The sequence below is a fragment of the Quercus lobata genome, chromosome 5, assembly GCF_001633185.2.
Source record: "Quercus lobata isolate SW786 chromosome 5, ValleyOak3.0 Primary Assembly, whole genome shotgun sequence".
In the NCBI taxonomy this organism is placed as follows: domain Eukaryota; kingdom Viridiplantae; phylum Streptophyta; class Magnoliopsida; order Fagales; family Fagaceae; genus Quercus; species Quercus lobata.
The window spans coordinates 12,582,986-12,608,838 of record NC_044908.1 but is presented as its reverse complement, the minus strand read 5'-3'; the positions used below and the strand labels follow the sequence as shown (position 1 = coordinate 12,608,838).

The 25,853-nt window shown below is 35.4% G+C and overlaps 3 protein-coding genes across 3 annotated transcripts; 1 reads left to right on the top strand and 2 right to left on the bottom strand.

Annotated features, from left to right (window-relative positions):
• Positions 1-301: 301 nt before the first annotated feature.
• LOC115989971 (putative F-box protein At1g46840) lies at positions 302-1,531 on the bottom strand. The gene has a single exon (XM_031113833.1). It carries the CDS (start codon positions 1,529-1,531, stop codon positions 302-304), a length of 1,230 nt encoding a protein of 409 aa, XP_030969693.1.
• Positions 1,532-19,070: 17,539 nt separating this feature from the next.
• LOC115989969 (F-box protein At5g03970-like) lies at positions 19,071-19,772 on the bottom strand. Its single transcript, XM_031113832.1, has one exon. The coding sequence runs from the start codon at positions 19,770-19,772 to the stop codon at positions 19,071-19,073; it is 702 nt and encodes a 233-aa protein (XP_030969692.1).
• A 3,878-nt stretch (positions 19,773-23,650) lies between these two features.
• On the top strand, positions 23,651-25,087 carry LOC115989968. The gene has a single exon (XM_031113831.1). The coding sequence runs from the start codon at positions 23,651-23,653 to the stop codon at positions 25,085-25,087; it is 1,437 nt and encodes a 478-aa protein (XP_030969691.1).
• The last annotated feature ends 766 nt before the right edge of the window (positions 25,088-25,853 follow it).

Here is a 25,853-nt window from a genome sequence, read left to right as displayed (position 1 = left end):
CCAGACCTGAATTATATTTATGGATAGTGTTTGTGCTTTAGTTTCTCCTTCTAAGAAAAACTAACAAAACTTCGCGTCTTGCCTGTGATATCTATTAGTGGTTGAATGTAAAGCCAGAACAAGTCTATATCAAAGTTTACAAAATCACCACAAGACTAAATTACGAAATAATTGATTATTAATATAACAAATACGAAACAGTAATTAAAAAAAAAAAAAAAAACAGAAAATACAATAGCATAGCATAATGTAAGCAAATCATAGCCTAAGATCGAAGTGTCAGAATAATTGGGCAGCCTTCTCATTCTTTCAAGGGAGAAGAAGGAATGGGAGTTGGCCAACAAGGAAGAACAAAGTCGAAGACGTTTACAGCCTTGTAAAACGGGGAAGGCCTCTGAAAATCACAGACCATTTCCACTGTTTTTCTCCTCAAGTTGAGTGATACAACCATAGTTGCAAGAATCAAATACACAACATCCCTGTCATACGGATGATAGCCTAGCAGTGACTCTATAGATATATGTTTTAGGCATTCTGTTAGCCCAGGATTTTCCGCACCCATTTGGTTGAAATACACCTTGTGTTCTAAAGACCATTTACATTCTGTATCATGGTCCTTCAACTCCCAAACAAGTAATTCATCATCAGCAAAAGGAGGACCTGCAAGTTGGCATATTCTCAAGGCACCATTACAAACACCAAGGCGCTGAATTCTACGGTTCGGTGCAAAATCTTCGGGTTTGTAGATGACTCGACAGCATTTGCTGGTGTACGGATCAAACCCAACAAGGTGCCCATCCAAACTCCACCAGAAAAGCAAACCTTGATAGGGAACACCAGCGCAGGAATGCGCAGAGTCAGTGAAGTGAAACCCTGGCGGACACGACACTATTGACTCACTCCATTTGCCCGTGTCGGACGAGAATATATCTACCTTGAATTCTGTTGATTCACACTCAAATTTAGGAATGCACATCACCCTATAACTGAATTGCTGCTGATCATGGTAGCAGCGGAAGATGAATCCAATCTTAGCATTGCTAGGACGACGTAGGGGAGGAAGCGTTATCGACTGCCTTGTAATTGGATTTAACACATAGTACACAGCATCGCAGACCACCGCACTGAACATTTTCAATTCCTTTCGGGTGCATAAAAGCAAGTCATGACACGAAGCGTGAACAATGTCAAGCGAAACTGAGCGGTTATTAATGTAATATTGGTTTATTAAAGAGGCTAGAGATTTGAATTCGGGTTCCTCCGATGTCATGAGGACCTTCCTCACACCATCGGTGTAGTGGCTGATGAGCAAGGTAGAGGGTCGTTGCAATATTGAAGAAGAGCGGAGCCTGTGAACAATGTAAGCGAAAGAAGGAGCAGAGATTAGAGAGCACCATCGGCGTGAGACGCACTTGCATTGAAATATAGATTTCAGAGGCAGCTGGGACAGAATTTCAATCAACAAACAGTCGGGAAGATCATCTATTGACAGGCGTTGAAGAAGAGAGGAAGAGCATCGCACAACATCCATGACTAATCACTCAGGAAGAGATAGAACCGTAGAGCAAGAGCAACAGTGTTTGCGTATATACTCAAAATTAAGCCCAAAGCAGATAATTATAGACCCAGTCGAAATTGTGTTTTTCCAAGAATATAAACATTAGCTATTATTTAATTTTTTTTTTGGGGATAAATGGTGGTTTATTATTATTATTATTATTATTATGGTATTAAGTTTTTTGGAAAGGTTGGGTTCAATGCACTTGTGTATTAGACCTAATGATATGTTGATCGAAACTTCACAATTATTTGATGTGTTTCCAAATTCTAATGGACTCAAGTTGGCTCCTCTTATCCTTATACTATCACATCATATCATATATTATAATTAGGCTTAGAAGCGGTGGTTGAGTAGTTGTACCAAATTTGAATAATTTTTAGATAAAAACAATATTTTATTTGTTCTTATCAATTTCTTTAGATAAATTAACAATAAATGTTTTAACAAAACATACAACATATAATAAATGTTTTCTAAAATTTTTAGAAAAAGATTAAATTTATTTGTTTGGTGCGATATAACTATAACCTACAATTGTGTCTATCTAAAATATTATTAACAAAGCTTAAAATCAATAAGATAAATTTACCTATAAAAAGAATAGAATTTAAATATAAAAAAAATAAAAGCAAATAATTATTTGCTTTTAATAAAAGATACGTGTGTAGAGTATGGGTATACATTTTTTTTTAAAAATTTTTAAATTTGTAACAAAAATACGGAAACATTTACCATAAAATTTATTGATATTAATTAATACTATAATCTTCTTTGTGTTATGACCTTTAACTTTTGCCAAGTGATATTTAATCCTTAGAACATCCTAATAAAATTAATTCTTTTAGACTAATGCTAAGGTTGTTACAAATTTCACTACATAGGTATTGATGTATCAATAATCAAAAGAAAAAAAATTTCAAACACTCATTTAGTATTGTGTTATAGTCGCACAAATCTCATTTATTGGAACATCAATTTGTAAATTTTTAGTAGTAAATTAGTGATAGTTTTAACATTTTTTAAAGTGACTAACAATGATAATCACGGCATTAGGAACCATAAGGCACATACTTACAGCAAGTTTCTTTTTTTGAAGCATACAACAACATTGCAAATTTGGGATTTTTGTTTGGCAGCATTGGTTTTTAATTTTGGGTTTAAGATTTTAATTAATTAATAAATAAATATTCTTTAGCAATACGTTTCAGTGTTTCACTATAATTTTTTTTAGAATGCACCATAAACTTTTCAGTTTGTGTTATAAAGCAATACGTTTTTTTTTTTTGAAAACATAAAGCAATACGTTTTAGTTAGTGTTTTACTTTATTTATTTTTTTATAACAGTGTTTTACTTTATTGTTATAACTTATAAGATATGAGATATGTTCAAATATATGTGATAAGGCTTGACTTTAGATTGGTTTTATATTTTTGTTATCTTATATCCATATTTGAGCATTCGAATGTTACGGTTTGTGATTATTATGGAATTTTAACTTTCAGATTGTGATTATTATAGAATTTTAACTTTTAGGTTGAAAATAATGCGTTTATTACTATGTCTTTGGAAATAGAAGGATAAAGTTAAACGAGTTATTTTAATTGTTATGTATGTATTAGCATAGTTAGTAATATATGGTACGTGTAAGATACGGTAATCATACGAATGGGTAAGGCATCTTTCATAAAAAGTATGTTTCAAAAATTTGGTAGAAATATACGGAAACAGAAAAAGAACAATACGTATATAGTACGAGTATAATACTTCTAGTTTTTTTTTTTTTTTAAATTTTTTTTTAAAGTAACAAAAATATGGAAACATTTTTCATATGATTTTTTTGAGATAACTATAAATATTAAATCATATCTAGGTATTTCTATCTCACATTAAAAAAAAAAAAAATCAAGTCTAGGTAGGTATAATTAAGAGAGAGAGAGATGCAAATATAATAATAGGTCAAAGAGATTTTTAAATAAAGGGTAATAGAGAGTAAAATGAGATGGAATGGAACCCGCAGCCTAGCTCACTCCATCACTTTAGATAACACAACTAGTTAGTGAGTGATAATCTTCAAAAAAAAGAAAAAAAAAAGAAAAAAGAAAAAGAAAAAAAAAAGAGATTTGCCTTACCTCCGTTCTTGTTTATTGGAAATGACACGTGCAAGACGTGTTTAAAAATAGTCATGTGTCGACCTTATACCCTATCCAATGCACAAGCATATTGAATGGAAGCCTTATCCCACCGAATAAGAAACTCAATTTTAGATTTGTGAGACAAATTATTTCTATATATTGATTGAGTATACTTTCTTAATTCAATAGCAACATGGGGGTATAGATCATTGGTGCGGAATTAAGTACTTTCTAAAGATAAAAGATGAAGATTTATTCAATGTTAGCATTCATGTGGTACAAAATTGCTAAATAGAATTCAATTTACTACTTAACTGGATGGAGAAGGAGCATGTCAAATATGCTGTGCAACCAAAGCACACTTATGCCATATTTGATTACCCTTGGGAATCGCCTTGGATGCCCTTGATGAGTAATCTGGTAAGTGAACAATTGCCTTATCCAAATCATCATGACAAGTTTTTCCCATTTTCTTAATAAGCTGCAGGCAGCATTTTTTAGATACAGGTAATTTCTCAAACATTCCAAGAAATATTTCTTTCGCACACTCATCTTCTACTCTCCTGGCGCAATGCAACAAGTGCAAGGGGTACCCTGGTACGTGCTTTGAAGGGCTTATCATTTTTTGAGCAAGTGAGGCCATGACTCCGCTTGCTAAGATCAAAGCTACCATGATGAAGATGTTGTTGAACTTTGCCATGGTGAAAAACTAGTACTAGCTAGCTAGAGATTCCTTAATTTCTTGGTTGATTAGATTGAGATTTTTGGGATGGTTTTCAAGAGTGAGTGATGGGTATTTTTATATGGGTGAGAAGAGGTAGTGAGATGATCTTGGATTTAAAAAACGGTTTTTGAACTTTAATTTTGCATGAGATTCTTTCATTCAACGTGTCCAAAATTTGATGGGGGGTTTCTATTTGCAATAAATAAATAAAAACGTTTCTTTCATTTATTTTGTTCTAGAGTTATAAAAAAGCTAATAGTATTGTATTTTCAAGTATTTTTCCACAAATTCTGAAATAAAAATTTGTTTTATATTGAAAAGTTAATTTTTTTTTTCTATTTGATTTCAAATACTCTCAATTATATTCGGTTTCTTTAAAAAAAAGAAAAAAAAATGGGGAAAAAAGAAAGAAAAACTATTCTATCAACATCGAGCATGATCTTTTACAATTTATATATATATATATATATATATTTTATTCTTTTTAAATCTAAAAAAAAGAAGTGAATTTAAAAACAACGTTATAAACTTCAATTTTTTTTTAAACCACGGAAAAAATAGAGAAGAAAAACTATTCTATTAACATGAAGCACGTTGTTGTTGTTGTTTTTTTTTTTAATCTCAAAAAATAAATTAAAATAAAGTGATAAAATTCAAAACCCTTGGTCATACGATTTTTTTTTTTTTTAAAAATCTCAAACAAAAATAATCTAATTTTAAAAAAATGATAAACTTTAAAATCTTTGGTTATAGATAAACTTCTCTCCTACTTCACGAATTCAAATTCAAATTCAAACCAAACAGTTTCAAATAGTTTCCTCCATGCAGGCCTCTCGATAACTCACGTTCAAATGACTAATACAACCTTAACCACAACATTCTAATGGACTCTTAAAAAAAATAACTAAACTCTTCTATAAAATATCCATTTCAAGAAATTGATAAAGAAAGAGAAAAGCGACAAAAAACCTTTTTTCTTACTTAAATTTTCTAGCTAACCAAAAACAAACAAATTTGTCTATATGTAGCCAGTGTTTGAGTCTCTATGATTATTTGCTTCAAATTTTATTACTTACTGATTTTTTGGCCTCACTTGTTCATGCTATATTGCTAATTTTTCACAATTGGAGATTCTTTGATGGCTAACCGAATCATTGCAAACTCTGATGTGGTCCATGATAGAGTAGCTTCTATTTGCATTAATACAACCTAACTCTCCGGTTTTGTAATTCATTTGACGATCTCCAGTTGCTTTTTTACCTTTTATTTTTCCTAAATTTACTAGTCAGTGACTACGTTTTTTTTTTTTTCACCCAAATATAGCATTGTAATCAGTTTTATTCTTTTTCTTTACCTCTCTCTCTTAGAGTAGCACTTTTTTCCATTGAAAAAAAAAATTGTAGTCTCCTTTTTCACTTTCAGATTCCTAGTAAATTCTCACCCAAACATTGAGCAAATGGAACAAAGAGACAATAAAGAAAGCTTTGGTTTCTATGGCCCATGAAGTGGAGAAGCTACGTGTGTCAGTTTAGGGTTTTATTTTATATTAACTATCATTAGTGTATAGCGCCCCATGCATATGCACAGGTATAATTAAAAAGAATCACAATTATATGGTTCAAATTATATATATATATATATATATATATAAGATTTATAATTTAATTGGTTTTAGATTCTTCGGTTTTTGCATCTAATAATTTACTTGTCATAAAAATTAAAATTTAGATGGACACATAACAGAAAATTAGACTTCAATTGAAATCCAATTTAGAATCTAATTGGATTTGAGTTTAAATTAATTCATGTAGGACACTAGAATCGTAAGATAGACCTTATATCATTTCCACTGTATTGGCAGTAACCAACTAAAAGAGATAAGAATGGTTTACTACAAATGCAATAGACATGAAGGTTAATTTTTTAAAACTTCAATTGAAATCTAATTTAGAATCTAATTGGATTTGAGTTTAACTTAATTCATGTAGGACACTAGAATCATAAGATAGACCTTATATCATTTCCACTGTACCGGTAGTAACCAACTAAAAGAGATAAGAATGGCTTACTACAAATGCAATTAGGGGCAGAGCTAGGAATTTTTGTTTGGGGGGGCCAAGTTGCAGTGCTAATATATTTATGAAGACAACCCCCCCCCCCCCCCCCACACACACACACATATATACACATGCTTTTTTATTATTATTATATACACATACTTTTTTATTTGATAAAGTAAGGTTGAATTTATTCAATCATTTTGTTGGCTTTATTCCGTGTCAAATTTGCTTGTAATTCAGTATTTAGAAACCCTGTATTTAGGTGGGAATCATGTAAGGATAGTGTGCGAGAGAGTGTGAAGAAAAGCACAAGAGTATGCACTCAAGAAGAGCCTTGTGACTGGATCTTGTGACTGGCGAGTTGCCAGAATGGTACACGTGTGAAGCATGTAGGGGGAGCTGAAGGGTCACGCCAGTTGTTGCACTACAGGACAAAACTTCCAGTCTGGCCAGACAGTTAGCTCGCAACTCAAACTTGCGAACTCGAGTCGCCAAAATGCCCTGTTTGGTTGTAACTGACTCTTCGTATTCCTCATATACTCTACTATAAATACCCTTATATCCATGAAATGTTGAGAGCTTCCAGAGAGAATTTTGAGAGAAAAACCCTAGAGAAAAACAAGATTGACTCATCCACAATCTTTATCATTTGATTCTCCAAATTCCTCTACTCTCACCCTTTCCATTGACATATCCTTAAGAGGTACATTAGCTAAATCCTTATCTTACCATACTCATATTTGTGAGAAAGTTTTTTGGTGCTTGGGAAGCAGTTCAGAAGGGACCAATTCATTTTGGTTCATGCAATGGGTGATTGTGGGATCCAGTAAGCTAGAGAAGACAAGGTTTGGCGTAACCTTGTTGGAACAAGAAGCTTGGAGGGTTTAGGCGCACTGAGTAGATTAGGCTTGGAGGGTCTTCTCCTATTCATGTATCCCAATTTTATTCTCTAGTGGATTATTGATTTAAAATGATCAAATGTTATGATGTACTTGGAGACAAATGAAAAGCTTCAAAATATTGTTATCAAGTTTTGTGGGAGGTCATATACGCATATTTCTATAATTGAGATATGTCACTTTTCCCAGTGCTAATTGGGTATGTCTTGGTTCAATTGATCACTGAAGTTTCACATTAAACTAAGGACTATCTCATCTTTGGTACCCACACACATCACACATGTCTATGTTCAATGAATGCCTTATTCATTGTGTGATTGTACTTGATTAAATATGTTGCACATGCTCAATTATATGTTGATCAAACACAAAAAGATTTTTGAGTGTTTTAATTATTTTTGGAAAGTGTTTTTATTTTGAAAAATGTCAAAAATTTCAAAAACTGTGCAACCCTGTTTTGGCGACTTGCCTCGCGGGTCAATCCAATTGCATGCCCCAGTCGCGAGCTTACATAGTAGGTATTTGCGACTCTCTGGCGGGTCAAAGTCCCAATCGTGAAAAGGACTTAGAATATTTTGAAAAAATCTAGGTTTTTAGATATCTCGCGACTCAGTTTGGCGACTTGTTCGCGAGTGGAAGCTTCAGTTGCAAGAGTTACTCAGAAAGTTTGGCGACTCCCGTCGTGACTTAATCACGAGTGGAACTTTTAGTCACGAAAAATACTTAGACAAATTTTTCAAAATTTTGTCTTATGGGTTTTTGGCGACTTGTTTTGGTGACTTGTTCATAACTCAATTCAGTCGCAAAAAATGCGTGTTTTGTGCTTTGAGGATTTTTTTCAAGGTTGTTTTCAAAAACTTTTCAGTTTTCCCTCGCACATTATAACTGTTCATTGTCTTCCTCTCACAAACTTATCATGGTTCACTCAAAAATTTACCATTTAAATCATCTTCTCTCATTCAAACTTCAAGAAAAGGTATGGGTCTTCTATTTTTCTCAAAGTATTTCATGTTTATAGCCCTTGATTTCTTGGTTTTTGTGTTATTGTTGAGATTTGAAAAGCATGTTCGTATATGGTTTGGGTTTATTTTGTTGAGTTTGATTGAATGGGTTTTGTTGATATTGAAAATATGATGCTTGATACACATGTTTTCATGTTTGCTTCTCATTTTTGAGTAGCTTACCTTGTTTGTGTTGTGCTGTGCATTTCATGCTTATAACAAAATGTCTTATAGACATTTTTTTTTTTTGTGTTTTTGAGAACTTCATGGATTAGAATGCACCACATTTGCACATCATATGCACTAGTGTTGCTCATGCTTACATAAATGCCATGTTTTTACATATCTTTCAAGTGAGCTTCACATTTCTACTTAATTGGCTCACTTAACATGCTTATGAGAAATTTCTTCCTAACTATCATTGTGTGCTTATTTCATAGGCAAACCTGGATCTAATCAAGTTTGTGTCTTGGTGTTTTGCATTTAGTTCTCTGCTGTGTGATTGTTCTTTTGTAGATGTCTCGTCTTTCATCTCGAGGAAAAGAGCCTGTGATTGATGTTCCATGATCCTCTGTTTCAAAACGGACTCGACGTTTGTCTCAAGATTCAAACAGTAAGAGATTCAGGACTCTACTCTATTCATAGACCTTCGAAAGCATTTTTGAAGATACTCCTACTGTGGTGGAGAGAGTTATAAAATTTGATACCTTGAGAACAACATTTATTCCTAGGATCTTTGAAGCAAAAGATTGAGCTGATTTGTTTGGGAACTTCGAGGACCCGATTGATGAATTGGTTAAGGAGTTTTATTCAAATGCTAGATACATCGGAGTTGAGTTGAAGTGTTAGGTACGAGGAAAATTAGCTACGCTTGTGCATACCGAGTCTGCATCTCCTCACACTCTTGAGTTACAGACAACTAGCACTCAGCCTGTACCAGCTCTCAAGCTAATAGGATGACCACTTTGATTAAGGGTTTGTATTAGCGTATTTTCGGATTTGAAAAAGTTCTATACTCCACCAACAACCAATTTCAATTCGTATCACAACCATTGAGACACAGTTAGATGCCATTTAACAAAAACTAGAGGACAACCTTTAGCTATTCGTGCCAAAAAGGGGGAGAGCAAACTCATTGTTAGTTTGGATGATAACATATAGCAAGGGGGAGAGCAACACAAGAATGGGAAGTGTGCATATTGAAAGGGGGAGTTGTGTGAGCTTAAAAGAAGAATACTGATACATACACATATACTTTACTTTTGACTTGTTTTGTTTTCAGCTTATGTGTTTATAGTTTTTATAACTCTTTGCTCATTTTGTATTAACATTGTGCTACTGTTTAACTCTTTTGGTCTAAAATATTTCAGTTGTTATTTAGTACTTGTTTTTGTACCCATGCTTTGTAACTTAGTACTTGTTGTTAATGTTATGCATTTCTTTAAGTACATCACTCTTGTGCCCTTGTTGGATTTTTATCCTTGAAGCAATTACTTTGAGTTTTTGTATCAGTTGAATGTTGGACATGCAAATGATACTTTGCATTGAGCTTGTTAGTTTGCATGTTCGGATGTTCATTCCTTGTGTGAATGATCATTGTGGTTACTATTTATAGTGATTGTTCATTTTTGATCAAGCCATGCTTTATTGTTTCATTCCTTTTTGCTTGATCGCATTGTGCTTGCTCCATATGCATTTCAAGTTTTCTGCTTATAATGATTGTATTATGTTGTTGTTTTCAGGAGATATTTGTTTGTATGGTTCAAGAGCTTCATAGATTCTAGAGTTAGGTGTGAGTGAGTTTTGTTCAATAGTTTCCAACTCACATGTTAAGTTTAGAATTTGTTTTAGGGTTTTTTCACGGAATAGCTGAAGGGGGAGATTGTAAGGTTGAATTTATTCAATCATTTTGTTGGTTTTATTCCGTACCAAATTTGCTTGTAATTCAGCATTTAGAAACTCTGTATTTAGGTGGGAATCATGTAGGGTTAGTGTGTAAGAGAGTGTGAAGAAAAGTTCAAGAGTGTGCACTTAAGAAGAGCCTCGTGACTGGATCTTGCGACTGACTTGTGACTAGTGAGTCGCCAGAATGGCACACGTGTGAAGCATGCAAGGAGAGCTGAAGGGTCATGCCAGCTGTTACACAACAAGACAAAACTTCCAGTCTGGCCAGGCAGTTAGCTCGCGACTCGTTCCAATCGAGAGCTCGAGTTGCCAGAATGCCTTATTTGGTTGTAACTGACTCTTCGTATTCCTCATACACCCTACTATAGATACCCTTATATCCACGAAATGTTGAGAGCTTTCAGAGAGAATTTTGAAAGAAAAACCCTAGAGAAAAACAAGATTGACTTATCCACAATCTTCATCATTTGATTCTCCAAATTCTTCTATTCTCACTCTCTCCATTGACATATCCTTGAGAGGTACATTAGCTAAATCCTTATCTTACCATACCCATATCTGTGAGAAAGTTTTTTAGTGCTTGGGAAGCAGTTCAGAAGGGACCAATTCATTTTGGTTGATGCAATGGGCGATTGCGGGATCCGGCAAGCTAGAGAAGACAAGGTTCGGCGTAACCCTATTGGAGCAAGAAGTTTGGAGAGTTTAGGTGCACTGGGTAGATTAGGCTTAGAGGGTCTTCTGCTATTCATTATCCTAACTCTATTCTCTAGTAGATTATTGATCGCTTGGAGGGCGGTGGAGAGGTTTTTCGCTGAAGACTTCGGTTTCCTTTTCGATAACACATCGCTGTGTTGTCTTTGTGTTTGCATCTCTTTTCCCTTAATCTTTGCCTTTTAATTACTACTATGGTTGTGATTAATTTCGGTTTAGATTGTTTTACCAATTCTGTTTTAGCTTATTTTCATATTCCGCACAAACATTGTTTGATTATAAGCTTGTGTTTGTAATTTGTGAATTAGGAGTCTAAACGTTCATAGGTGTTTTACACATTATTTGAACATTCAAATAAGTTATATATATACACACACTAAAAAAAAAAAAAAAAGCTTAGTATTTTCAATTAAAATTATGTTTGATGGTAATCTTTTATAAAATTAATAAAATTCATTTTTACCATTTTCATAGTGAAATTCTTAAAAAGTTTAATTTTCTATATGAATGATCCAAAACTTAGAGGAACAAGTTAAGCTCCAAACATATTTGAAATTGTCTTGCTTTAACCCATTACATGGCAACTAAAGAGATATTTCATGTGTAGTTTTAGTGACAAGATTTTTTTAATGAGTCAATTGTAGGGAATTAACACGAAATTTCCAAACCTGTGAGAAACAAAATAGAAAAAACACATGCCAAAGAAAAATAATCACACGCACAAGACATTATTTACGTGGTTCGGCAATTTTGCCTACGTCTACGGAGTTGTAGGAATTTCACTATTATCAGGAAAAAAATACCAAGTGCGGTAGTACAGATTTTTTTTTTCTCTCAAAAACTACTTTAAGAAAACCTTAATCACCGAAAAAACGGTTTCTATATCCTGCGCACAGGATTCACCAAGCCTCCACTTCATGGACTAAGTCTCAAAAAATCTCCCATTAAAAACCACGCAACATTATTTCGGGTCAGGGTCGTCATCCGGATCAAATACAACTAGACTCCATAAAGCCCAACATCAATGACTTGTTAATCGTCACATAACGGGTTAAAAAAGATATATTCAAACATGTTTGGTGCCAAACTTTATCGAATATTTAACAAATATAAGAGCACATTTTATAATGAAAAATAAAATTGTGAAAAATAAAGTTATGTCTCTATAACTATTAGACCAATTATTTTTTTTAAGAGCATCATTAGATTAATTCAAATACTTGGGGGGCTAACTCTTATTTTTGTAAACTAAATTTTCAAACATTAAAATAATTATATATATATTTTTAAAAATTTCAAAATTTTGGGGGCCATGGCCCCCCACCCATCAACATAGCTCCGCCCCTAAATGCAATAGACGTGAAGGTTAATTTTTTAAGGGTTAGACTCGAATTTCCTGGGGTAAAGTTTAGCTTAAATCAGATGATCGAAATCTACATGCCAAATAAATAATGATCTAACACTTTTGTTAAGGTAAGATTTTAATTCAACTGATAAATTCCCTGCCACTTCCAAATTAAGCTGAACTTAATCAGACACCCATACAGTTTTACTTGACTCTAAATCAATATTTCTAAATACCAAAGCAGTATGCAATTCGATTCCCTCCCCCAAATAAAGCACCAAAATCTCTTCCCTTGGAAAAACTCTATCTTATCTTGCACTTACACGAAAAATCCACAGCCAATTTACAATTATGGAGATGGAACACTAATTTCAGTAAATAAATTCAAAGATTTTAGTCAAAACATCAAACCAATGAAACTAAATAACAAACAGATGGAATTTCATAAACATATTCAATTCCCTACCCTAATTTTCTGGTTACTAGCCCATGTAAAGCACGAGACAATATAAAAAGTTAAATATATATTGATACTATTCAAATATAAAAAGCTAAATATTAATGCTAATGACACCCTCTAAGTTTAATTGAAATTCATTTTTGTCTTCCAACTTTACTTTTGTTCAATTGAGCCTTTTAAGTTTGAAATTTATTCAATTTCGGTTTTTAGTCAAATTCCATCAAAACGTTACTGTTAAGTATTCAGTTAATTGATGAAAATATATTTTTTGAAAAAAAAAAAATCTCACATAAAATATTTATAAAATATTTTTCTTAATTTGATATTTATTTCATTTAAGAAAAATGCTATTTTTAATGAAAAATTTCAACTAAATTGAATGGAATGCCTAAAGTGAACAAATTTAAAACTTAAAAAATTTAATTGAATAAACATAAAGTTAAATAACTGAAATGAATTTCAGTCAAACTTAGATGACATGATTTACATTTTACTTTCAAACTTATAACTTACCAAAATCACATGGGAGAGGTGGATAAAACAAAAATGGTGAAACCAACTGAAGGTGGTATGTCTTGGATACTTTTATAAACTTATAATTTAGGTGTAAATGCACTTTTGGTCCCTATATTTTGGCCTCATTTCTATTTTGGTCCCTACATTTCTATTTTACCACTTTTAGTCACTAAACCAATTAACACGTGTTTTTTCGTCTTTTCTGTCAATCAACAGATGAAGATATCTGAGGTGTTTGACGGAAGAATTAAAATATTATAAAAAATCCACCGTGGCACTCATCACCCATGCCACATGGGTTTCCCGCCCCTTTAGAAATTTATTAATCAATTTTAACCAAAAAAAAAGAAGAAAAAACATAATTAAAAAAAATAAAATACATAAATTTAGATTTAATTCATTTTGAACAAGAACACATGAGAACACGATCACAGATTAAAACATTAACACAAGAATATAAAAGCACAAACCTAGAACCAAACACAAACTCAAATTTAAACATTAACACAAGATCACAAACACAAAGAACACAATAATAAACATAAACTATTTACACAAAGAAAAAAATAGATTTAAATCCAAAAATTAAATCAATATAATCATTAACAAAATACCCACAAAATTGAACAAACCCAGCTCAATCCCTCAACCATATCGACACAAACCCAGCTCAACCATACCAACACAAAACAAAACATCTCAGCCTCTCTCTAAACCCACCAATGGACCCAGCCGTTCTAGACCCAAAAAACCCAGATCTACCCACCACCTGTGACCCAAAAAAATAGAACCAACACCACTAATTTGACCCAGCCACCAGGATCTCCACCTCGACCAATCTAGCGTAGCCATCAAACCTAACCAACCTAACCCTTTCTCTCCACCTCCACTGATCTGGCATAGCCATCAAACCTAACTAACCCGATCTGGGTGTGTGTTATTACACATGTTACATGCTCACAAAGCCTCACAACACTGTGCACACAAACACATAAACCTAGCACTTACCCTTTGTTTTGCATAAACTTGTTCATGTGCCACTACGTGTAGGTCCACGCACCACCATGACCATGATTCTTGGCAGATCCGTGAGGCCTTTAACTCCACATCTCATTTTTGTGGATCATTCTTTGTTCAAGATGCTCTTAGCTTGTAGATCGGAGAGTAGCTTCTAGGTTTGGGAGTAAAGAGATTCGGGTTTAGAGAGAGTGTTTGTTGGTTTTGGGCTTAGGTTGAGTGTCTTGTGAGCTCATAAAAGGAAGCCATCCTCGTGGTGGTGTTGGCTGAGTTCTGTGGTGGAATAGGGAGGCTGTGCCTCGTTTTGGATCAAAGAGAGAGAAGTCAAGGTCTAGAGAGAGATGGACTCAGATCAGGTTTTGGGTCTCAAGTGTTTTAAGTGTGTGAGATTTAGTTTAAGTGGTAGAGAGATTAGAGGTGGAGGAAGCTCCGGCCATGGTGGCCATGAAGCTTCAGCATAGAGGAGAGGAAAGAAAATGAAAATTAGATAGCATTTTGTATTCATCTTATATTCAAATCTGGGTTTGTGTTCTTGTTGAAGATGAAACCAGATATAGATTTATGTATTTTAAAAATTTTAATTCTATTGTTTTTTTTTATTTAGTTAAAATTGATAAATTATTTAAAAAAAATTAGATGCTGACGTTGCATTTTTAATATTATTTAATTTGTCATGTGGCATTTTTTAATATTATTTTCATGGACACATCAGCATTTTTAGTGTAAATAGTGCCCTCCATTTGCCACGTAGAATATTTCCTTTAAGTGAGTGACAATAAGGACCAAAATGGAACATGTTTTTTATTTAGAGACTAAAAGTGGTAAAATAGAAATGTAGGGATCAAAATAGAAATGAGGCCAAAATATAGGGATCAAAAGTGCATTTACGCCTATAATTTATTGTAAAAATATTGTAAATGTAGGATTACTTTACAGTAATTGAACCCAAATTCTTGAGATTCTCAAATTAAGGCGTTCGATAATTTTGAATAGGTTAAACAAAACAAGTTAGTTTATATATATATATATATATATACACACACATATAGAGAGAGAGAGAGAGAGAGAGAGAGAGAGAGAGAGAGAGAGAGAGAGGTTCAAGTTATACCTGGTCCTAATGTAACTCTTTAATATACGTAACTGTAGGGACACGATTCCTTTGCGGCCCATTAACATTTTTGGGCTCACACACGAAAGATCCCTCACAATATGATTTGTAGAGAGTGGGCTTGAAAAGCTAGCCGCTGGTCAAGGGGCGATGCCCGGTCATAGTTTTTAGAGGAGTCCATTGTAGAAAAAAGGAGTTGGGCTTGAACATTTAAGCCCTAAGGCGTCGCACCCTATGGGATGGGACTCCTCGGAGTTGATCCGAGGACCATTGAGGCTTTATCCCGGTTACCCAACGACGGACTTTCTTCAGTCAGGTCCGGTGTTGTTGAGAGGTTCTCCCCTATGTCGTCTTTCTTTTTCGGAGGTGGGATGGGACTCCCCTTCAGATTTACTTACTTTCTTCTTTTATACTAGCTTGCATTTGCTGTCCTTCGTCCACGTGTAGGGTCAATCTTTACAAAAACTGACATTTGTCCCATCAGTCCAATCCCGGAATTGTTGGGGATGGTTCGATAAAGCTAAAGAGTACGGCTCTGTCAGGGGCAGCTCATTGAATGGCAGTGAGAGCAGCTTTCCCGGATATTCTTTGATTCTCTTTTAAGCTTGGCCCTATACCGGTTTTATCCTTCTTCTTTTGGTGAGGTTTTGGATCTGCCGAGGACTGAGTTGTCCTCGGCTGCACCACAAAAATGTTTGGTGCTCTGCATTGTAGAGCTTGGGCCATAGTTCTCCTCGGCTCGGGCCTTTGGACTCTCTAAGGACAAATGGGCTTGGTCCGTGAATTATTGGGCCCCACAGTAACTCTAAAGAGTTACACGTTTTCTAAACTATTGGATTTAAGTAGATTCAACGGTCAAAAAAAGATACTCATTAATGCTAATATTTTGATTAGTATTTCATTAATTATCCCTTATTTATGACATTTTATACATATTTCTAAACCCAAAAAAAGGGTGTACATTTCTCTCTCTCTCTCTCCACCACACGTTTTTCTCTGCTCTCTCTTTCTCCTCCATCACTCTTCGATCTCCATTGCCATAGGGTTCCACCTCCACAACCAGGTTGCCGACAGCCAAAAAAAGAAGAAGAGAACTCAACGCATATTCATTTCATTCCTTACATTTGTTTGTCCTGACAACTGCATGTTATCCTATGCTTAGCCACTATTCGTGTGATTTTTGTATGAAAATCATTAATTAATCTTATTGAGAAAATGCAGTGGCTATATGCTATGAAATTATTTGCTCAATTAATTAACAAAGGATTGTACTGTAAATCAGAAGTCAGTGTCTTTTTTTTTTTTTTTTTTTTTGATAAATAAGAAAAACTTTATTAAAAGAAAGTACTACTTCATTTGAAAAAGATGAAGTAGTCTGAAAAACATATGTACAGGAAAACAACAAAAATGAAATTATGTTCGAGAGAATAGAGAGTCTATGAACAAAGGCACAAAGTCATTAGAAGTGAATCCCCAAGCAAGATGTATGGTGTGGAGATCAACAAAAATTGTATCTTGAATTATATGTCATTACAGCTAATAAGGATGCGTCTGTTAGATCTTTTGCTTGAAGGCTTCCCCTTGATAGGACTTAGGAGGGCATGGCCATTGAATATAAGATTTTCTCTTGATGTTAGTGATTGGGAACTAGAGTCAGTTGACTCTCTGTTTGATGATTATGTTCTAAATTTCCAAATCAATGAGGGCTCAATCGAATGAAGCAGACATCAACTAGTTATAGTTAGTTTGATGTTTGCTCATTCTTCATTTGTTTGGAATTAAGCTTCTTTATGCCGTTTGTGAACTTCGCTAGGACTGAGTATATTATATTTATAATATTAATATGTACATGATTTAGTTCCTTTCCTTCCCAAAAAAAAAAAAAAAAAAAAAAAAAAAAAAAAAACAAGATAGAAATGAAGGCAAGCCGACCTTTCATAGATCCTTGAAGGATTAAGTACAGGAAAGCGTTTGGTTTTTTTCTTGGTTTTGTGGATGTTCTTAGAGTCATCTTTTGGTCTGGATTTTTTATGTGTTTTATTATGTAGATGCTGATTTTGCTTTTGTCCTCTCCTCCTAACAACTTGTCTTGTCTCAAGAATGGGATAGAAAAATTTCAGTATGAAGATAGATGGGCGGGACACCTTTCAAGATCTTAGATCGTCCTATTTTTGGACAAAAGAAGACCTGATAATTGTTAGAAATTAATTTGTAATTTTAACAGAGAAATTTCTAAATGATGGCTGTTAGTATTCCAGGATGATAAACTGTTAGTGTTCCTAAGTCAGTTATTTGTATTTAGAAGTCTAGAAGGCTCTTTCAAGTATAAATAAGTGCTATTGTGAAGCTATTTGGCTAAGGAGATTACTTTCAAATTTGTAACGAAAAATTGAAGAACCTATTGTTATTTGCTGTGACAATATGTCAGCCATTGCAATGACTAAGAATCCTATTTTTCATGCAAGGACAAAGCACATTGAGCTTAAGCACCACTTTATTCGAGACTTGGTTAGTGAAGGAGAAATCGAAATGAAATTCATCAGTCCCTATGATCATCGAGCAGATATTATCACCAAAGCAGCTACAGTTGACAAAATGGAGCGGTTCAAGAAGCAATTAAAGATTACAAATTAAGAGGGGGTGTTAGAAATTAATTTGTAATTTTAATAAAGAAATTTCTAGATGATGGCTATTAGTATTCCAGGGTGATAAATTGTTGGTGTTCTTAAGTCAGTTATTTGTATTTAGAAGTCCAGAAGGCTCTTTCAAGTATAAATAAGTGTTATTGTAATGCTTTATGAAGATATAAAATTAAAAAAAAAAAAAAAAAAAAAAAAAAAAACAGACAAACAAACCTATCTAGCATTGTGTAGGAGCAGTAGCTCTGCATCATAAAAAAACACCTTATAATCCATTGCACCTAATTAGTAAAACTTCCGCATATGCCAACAATAATGTCCTGGTAATGGAAATTTATCAGGTCTTCTTTTTTTGTGTCGGCGATCTAGCCGTGGAGGTGGAACCCTATGGTAGTGGAGGTGGAAGAGTGATGGAGAAAGAGAGAGAAGAGAGAAACATATTTTTGGGTTTAAAGATATGTATGGAATGTCATAAATAAGGGGATAATAAATAAGATATTAATCAGAATATCAGTATTAATAAGTATCTTTTTTTGACCGTTTGATTTAGGTTTAGAAAAAGTGTAACTTAAACCTATTATATATATATATATATATATACATATATTTGCAAGTCTTCTCATTGCATGTGGCGTGGACACTGAGCAGGTCCTCTATTGAGTTGTGATGCAAAGCCTTATCTGAAGTCTTTTTTACTTTCCTTTTTAAGAGAGTTCATAAATATATCTTGCTTACTCCAGACCATATATGAAGTATATTTATGGACAATGTTTGTGCTTTTGTTTCTCTTCTTCTAAGAAAAACTAAGAAAGCTATGGTCTTGCCTTTGTTAATTGTTGAATTAATGCAAAGCCAGAACAAGCGATAACCAAGTTTACAAAATCACCAGACTAAAAATTACGAAATAATTGATTGTTGATATAGCAAATACAAAACAGTAATTAAAAAAAAAAAAAAAAAAAAAAAAAAAAAACAGAAAATAGTAAGCAAATCATTGCCTAATATCCAAGGTAGCAAGCCGCAGAGTAATTAGGCAGCCTTCTCTTTCTATAAGGGATTCTGGATAAGAAGGAATGTGTGTTGGCCAACAAGGAAAAACAAAGTTGAAGACGTTGAAGCCATTGTAAAACGTGCAATTCCTCGGAAAATCACAGACAATTTCCACTCTTTTTCTCCTCATGTTGAGTGAAAAAACTCTAGGTGGAAGCATCACATACACAATATCCCTGTCATACAGATAATAGGCTAGCACCGACGGAATTCTATTGAGCCGAGGATAACCAGAAACTATATCGTTGAAATTAACCTTGTGCTCTAAAGACCATTTGCCTTCTGTATCATAGTCCTTGAGCTCCCAAACAAGTAACTTTCTATTATTTTCTTCTACAATTTGGCATATTCTCAAGGCACCATTACACACACCAAGGCGCTGAATTCCATGCTTCAGTGCCAATTCCACGGGTTTGTCAATCACTCGACAGCATTTGCTGGTGTACGGATCAAACCCAACAAGGTGTCCATTCGAACTCCACCAGAAAAGCAAACCATGATAGGGAACACCAGCGTAGGCGTAGTTAGCCAACTGAAATCCCCGCGGACACGACACTACCGACTCACTCCATTTGCCTGTGTCAGAGGAGAATATATCTACCTTGAATTCTGTTGATTCACCCTCAAATTTAGGAATGCGCATCACCCTATAACTGGATTGCTGCTCTAGATGAATCCAATCCGAGCACTTCTACTACGACATAGGGGAGGAAGCGCCACCGATTGCCTTGTAATTGGATTTAGCACGTAGTAGACAGTCATAGAACGAGACCCCACATCATCATCGGCCACGAACACATTTTTGTAGCATAAAAGCAAGTCATGACACGAGGCTTGAGCAATGTCATCCGAAACAAAGCTGTTAGTATTATAATATTGATGTATTGAAGAGGCTAGAGATTTGAATTTGGGTTCCTCTGATGTCACAACGACCATCTTATTCTTATTACCATGATTGTTGTAGCTGAAGAGCAAGGTAGAGGGTCGTTCCAAAATTGTAGAGGCGTGGAACCTGTTGTTAACAAAGTAAGCGAAAGAAGGAGAAGAGATTAGAGAGCACCATCGCTGTGAGACACACTTGCACTGAATTATTGATTTCTGAGGCAGCAGCATCAAGATTTCACTCAACAAACAGTCGGGAAGATTTTCAATCGACGGACGTTGAAGAAGAGAGCGAGAGCATCGCACAACATCCATGACTAATCACTCAGAAAGAGAACCGTAGAGCAACAGTGTTTCCGTGTCTGCTAGGAGTTCGCAACTCACTGTATGTGGCAAAGGGTACCAAAAACACTCTCACAAATGCCAAAGTCCAAATACACCAAAGAGCTCTCACGCGGCTAGAGAAACCTGAAAATCTCTAGAACCCTGTTCTAATAACAAAAGTTGCGGCTGTCTTTGATCACATGTTTACAAAGCCGCATAACATATATATATATATATATATTAGCATAAGTCGGTTGGGTTTGTACCTTGAGAATTTTACAGAGTCCTAGTAGGACTAGTAGTCTTAACTCTTAAGTTGGCAAAGTAAACCAACAAGGACTAGTTGGACTTTTTCATGTTCTAATCTCATTTTAATTTTTTTTATTTGTTTGATTAAACATGAAATTAATTCTCTATTTATTTCAATGTAAAATGTTCATCTAAAAAAAAAAACTTCCAACCTCTATGCATCACTATCAAGTATAACCTACTGCAACACATTCATCCATTGTAGATTCAACTCCAACTTCGTGCATGCTAGCTCTTCAATCCTACTACACCAAATGAAGGAAAATATTTTTAAACTCATTTTTATGGACGTAACCAAACTTAGAAAGAAAATATTGTGCTTTAAAATATTTTACAGTAAAAGTATTTTCTTCTGAAATTTTTATTTTTATATTAAAACAGACACAGCATAAATAAATAAAAAAATTACAATTTTCTATTTTACTCAAAATATTTTTTTTAACTGTTTTTTTGCAAATAATTCCACACCAATACAATCCTATTTCTATAGTTATAAGTAGCTTATTACCTCTTAATGTTTTACCAGAAAACTGAAAAAATAAAAAAATTAATTGTAAAAATACAATAATTTTCAAATTATTTAGGAGTCCACCGCATTTTCGAAAATTTTTAAATAATTAGCATATATATAATTCATTACTAATTGAATTTCTTATAAAAATTATCAATTTAAAAAATAATTTTAGTATAAATTGTATTAGGGATATAAGGGCCATGAGCCCAATTATTTTCACCCTTCATAAAATTATTAATCTTTTTTGGGAGCTGGGTCCTAATGTGGTATAATTAAATTAACTAAGAGTAGAATGTATACACCCAGGCGTCAAATTTTAATTAACTTCAATTTGGATTATACCCTATTGAAAGAGAAATTCTAAGAATTTATAATAAGCCCATCCCACCTCTAATTTTATATTTATTATATTAGTATTAATTAGATTATTGTGTTGACACATCAAAGTCATTGTTGACATATACATGGCCGCTGGACATTTGCCTCAGATATGGACATTTGTATTCTCCTGCTCTCAAACAGGTATTGAAACCGAGTGGACCTAGAAAACTATAAATCTCGATATTTCCGTTAAAAATACCAAAATGTGTCAATTGAGCTACAAACTATTAACAAATAGGTTCTAGGTTAAAGCATCATAGAATATTAGACTATATATTATGGCCTTCAATTAGAGGGAGTTATCTCAAATGAAGTGAAAGAAATTGAATGTGGCCTATCTAAGCAAGTTCCTCATTATGTTCGTGATCCCATTCAAATTATTGGGTCCCTGAACTAGCCAGTTTGATTAGGTGAGTGTGGCCTAGTCCATTTATCCTTTTGGGTTAGGACTTGGGCCATTGAGATTCATGAATGGGATTGGAGAGAAAAAAATTGTGGGTCCAAAATAGAGTTATCAGTGATATATTCCAGTGCAGCGTTTCACATCCATCCAAGATTAACTCAAGTTTAGCTTTGAAAGTTGAGGCACTGGCCATAATAGAAATAGGTATCTTCTTCAATCCCTGAACCTGAAATATGGTTAATTAGATGATGAGGAAATTATAAAGGCTTTAATATCTATGTTCATCCATGGAATATCAGAACAATTTTTCAATATGGTTGACATAAAGGAGGTGTTACCATCTCTAGCTAGCCCCACACTGCAAATGTAGGTTGTAATAGTTGTATGTAATCTTACTTTAAAAAGGTAGAAGAATGAAGAGAACTGTTAAAATAAAAAAATATATAATTTAGACAAAAATAGATTTGTAATTTTTTATGTAAAATTTTACATAAAAATAAACTGAATAAACTTAAAAAAAATACAAAACAAAACAAAACAAACAGCATATGAGTTCACTGCACTGAGCACCGGTTGTTTTGTTCAGATCAGTGGCCCATTCTCATCAATTCTATGAGTTGGAGTTGGAGTTGGAAAACTGGGCCATATATTCCTAGTTTCTAGTCATTTCACATTGTCCAAATACACAAGCATCTCACCTCTACATTCTGACCAAAATAACAGGGCAACAATGATTTTCCAGTTTTCCTAAAAAAATGAGACTGAATTTTGTACCCGGTAATTTCCATTTTTGGAAAAAAATTTCTCGAGAATTGAAAAAATAATGACAACTTTTTCAATTCTCGAAAAAATATTTCCAAAAATAGAAAGCTTAATGTACATTAACCGGACCCAAAAAAGAAAAAGAAAAAAAAGAGTGTTTTTCCATAAGAGAGAGAGAGAGAGAGAGAGAGAGAGAGAGAGAGAGAGAGAGAGAGAGAGAGAGAGAGAGAGAGAGTGTGTTTAATTAAATAAAAATATAACGTTAAAAGAACCTGGATTTGATAAACCTAATAAGGGTGAACTAAATATGTTTTGCATTTAACATTTGAGGGGGGTAGTTGCCCCTACCAAACTAGAATATTAAAGAATGTGGTAGAATAGCTTCCTAGCTGACAGGAATGACGATTCTACATCCCACGGACGAAGATAACATTAATGACGAAGGAAGCATCCTTGACGAAGTCATCAGGAACAACGAAGAAAGCTATCATCACTGACGAAGGCAGGGAATCATTCAATGCAGTCAATCAATGACCTGAGCAGTTACGAAATCAACCAGGCAGACCGTTGGGAGCCTCTTAAAAGTCTCATTACTGGACCAGGGGCGTTACTTAAGAAAGCATTAACAACCCCAACGGCTAGCCCCTAAGGCCTCAGGTATAAAGCTCTCACACAATCAACAGAAGGTAAGAGATACACTGATATTTTGAGAGTACATTCTGATTCTTTACTTTGTTTTGATCATTATCCTAACTTTGGCATCGGAGACGTTGTGGCAGGCACCACACCGGTGACCCTCATCGAGCAAACCTTCGCATACCACAAGGGATTCCATCTGCCCACTCTTACTGACGAATTTGTGTTCCATCAGTTTGGCACCGTCTGTGGGGACGAGTTTTCAGATTCATACTCGAAAACGTAGTTTCCATCAATTCTTTATATCCAGATGGAGTCCAGCCCAGATTCAGCAGCCTTGGCCCAGCAAGTTCAAGCCCTTGCAGCCACCATTGAAGAACTCACCAAACAAAACCAGGAAATGAAGCTGCGGCTCCAGCAGGTTCAACAAGCTCAACAGGAAGAAAACCGGTCCAAGGGTAACATGGAGGAAGAAGGGGATAGTCAACGGAGGGAAACCCCCCGAAGACCAACTACTCCGGACGAACAGAACTCAGATCTTCTTCGAGAAATGAGGAAAGAGATGGACGAACTAAGGAGCGCTATCAAAGAGAAGACGGACCAGAGCGTAGACAAAATGATAAGGGCTACGGATTCGCCTTTCACTGCAGCGGTACTTGAATGCCCCGTGCCGTCAAAGTTTCGCTTGCCTCAATTAGAGTCATTCGACGGACTCAAGGACCCTCAGGATCATCTTAATACCTTTAAGACGACTCTGGGTCTTCAGCAACCACCTGACGAGATATTGTGTCATTCCTTCCCTACGACTCTCAAAGGAGCTGCAAGAGAATGGTTTACTAAGTTGCCAAACTCGTCCATAGACAACTTCGATCAGCTGAGTAGTGCCTTCTTGCGTCACTTCATAGGAGGACAACGCCCAAGGAGGCTAGTGGATTACTTACTCACCATAAAACAAGGAGAGAAGGAGACTCTGAGGTCATATGTCAAGCGATTCACCCGGGAAACTCTGGAAGTAGACGAAGCTGATGACAAGGTACAGCTGACGACCTTCAAAGCAGGGCTGAGATTCAGAGACCTCGTGGCCTCTCTTGCAAAGAACCCCCCGAAGATGATGGCGGAGATGCTCCTGAAGGCACAAAAGTACATGAATGCGGAAGATGCCCTAGCTGCCATAAAAGATACCGAGAAGCCAGGAGACAAGGCCAAGAGGGAAGACGACCGTAGGGGGCAAAAGAGAGACAGACCAGATCGTCGGAACAATGACGGGAATAGGAGGAGGGACGATAAAAATCCTCGGACGGTAAAATTTACTCCCTTGGTTATGCTTGTTGACAAGATTTTCACGCAGATCAAGGACGAGCACTATCTCAAATGGCCCAGGCCATTACACTCATCCCCCAACGTACGTGACAAGAACAAGTATTGCCGGTTCCATAGAGACCACGGCCACAACACAGAAGATTGCAGAGACCTGAAGGAGCAAATAGAAGAATTAATACGGAAAGGGAAGTTACAGAAGTATGTAAAGAAAGGAGAATATAGCAAGTTCAGAGACGACAACAGGACCCAGCATGAATCCTTCACTCGGGATGACGACCATCCGTCCCAGCCTCCGCGCAAGGTGATCGGTGAGATAAAAACGATCACAGGAGGGCCATTCTCAGGAGGATCATTTAGATCACTCAAAAAAGTATACCATAGACAAGTGAACAGCGTCCACACCATGCCTCCGTCCAAGCACCGATGAACATGCCAGGACGTGTCCTTCAGTGAAGGAGATGCCAGGGGAGTAAAGCAGCCCCACAACGATCCCCTGGTCATAATGCTGAATATAGAAGGGTTCAATACCAAAAGGGTCCTCGTTGATAACGGGAGCTCAGCGGACATCGTCTACTTCCCAGCCTTCCAGCAGCTGAGATTAGATCCAAAAAGGTTTCGCCCTTTTGACTCTCCACTCGTCAGCTTCAGTGGAGACAGGGTCTACCCCAGGGGTATAGTGACACTGACGGTGACGGCAGAGACCTACCCATTGCAGTTGACCAAACAGGTAGACTTCCTGGTGGTAGATTGCCTTCATCCTACAATGTCATCATTGGGAGGCCCACCCTCAACAAGTGGAAGACAGCGACGTCAACCTACTGTTTGAAGGTGAAATTCCCGACAGATAACGGCGTGGGTGAAGTGAAAGGCGATCAAGTCCTGGTAAGGGAATGCTATCAGGCCGTACTGGCAGGAAAGGAGAACCACACTTGGACGATTGAAGAGAAAGAGGAAGACGGAATGGAGACCTTGGAAACAGTGGAATTGGTAGAAGGAAATACGGACAAGACGACCAAGATAGGGACGACGCTAAGCCCCGAGATGAGAACAAGACTCGTAAAGTTCCTTAAAGAGAATCTAGATGTCTTTGCATGGAGTCACAAGGACATGCCGGGCATATCTCCAGGAGTCATCCAGCATAGGCTAAATGTGGACCCCAGCAGGAAGCTCGTTCAGCAGCGACGAAGAACCTT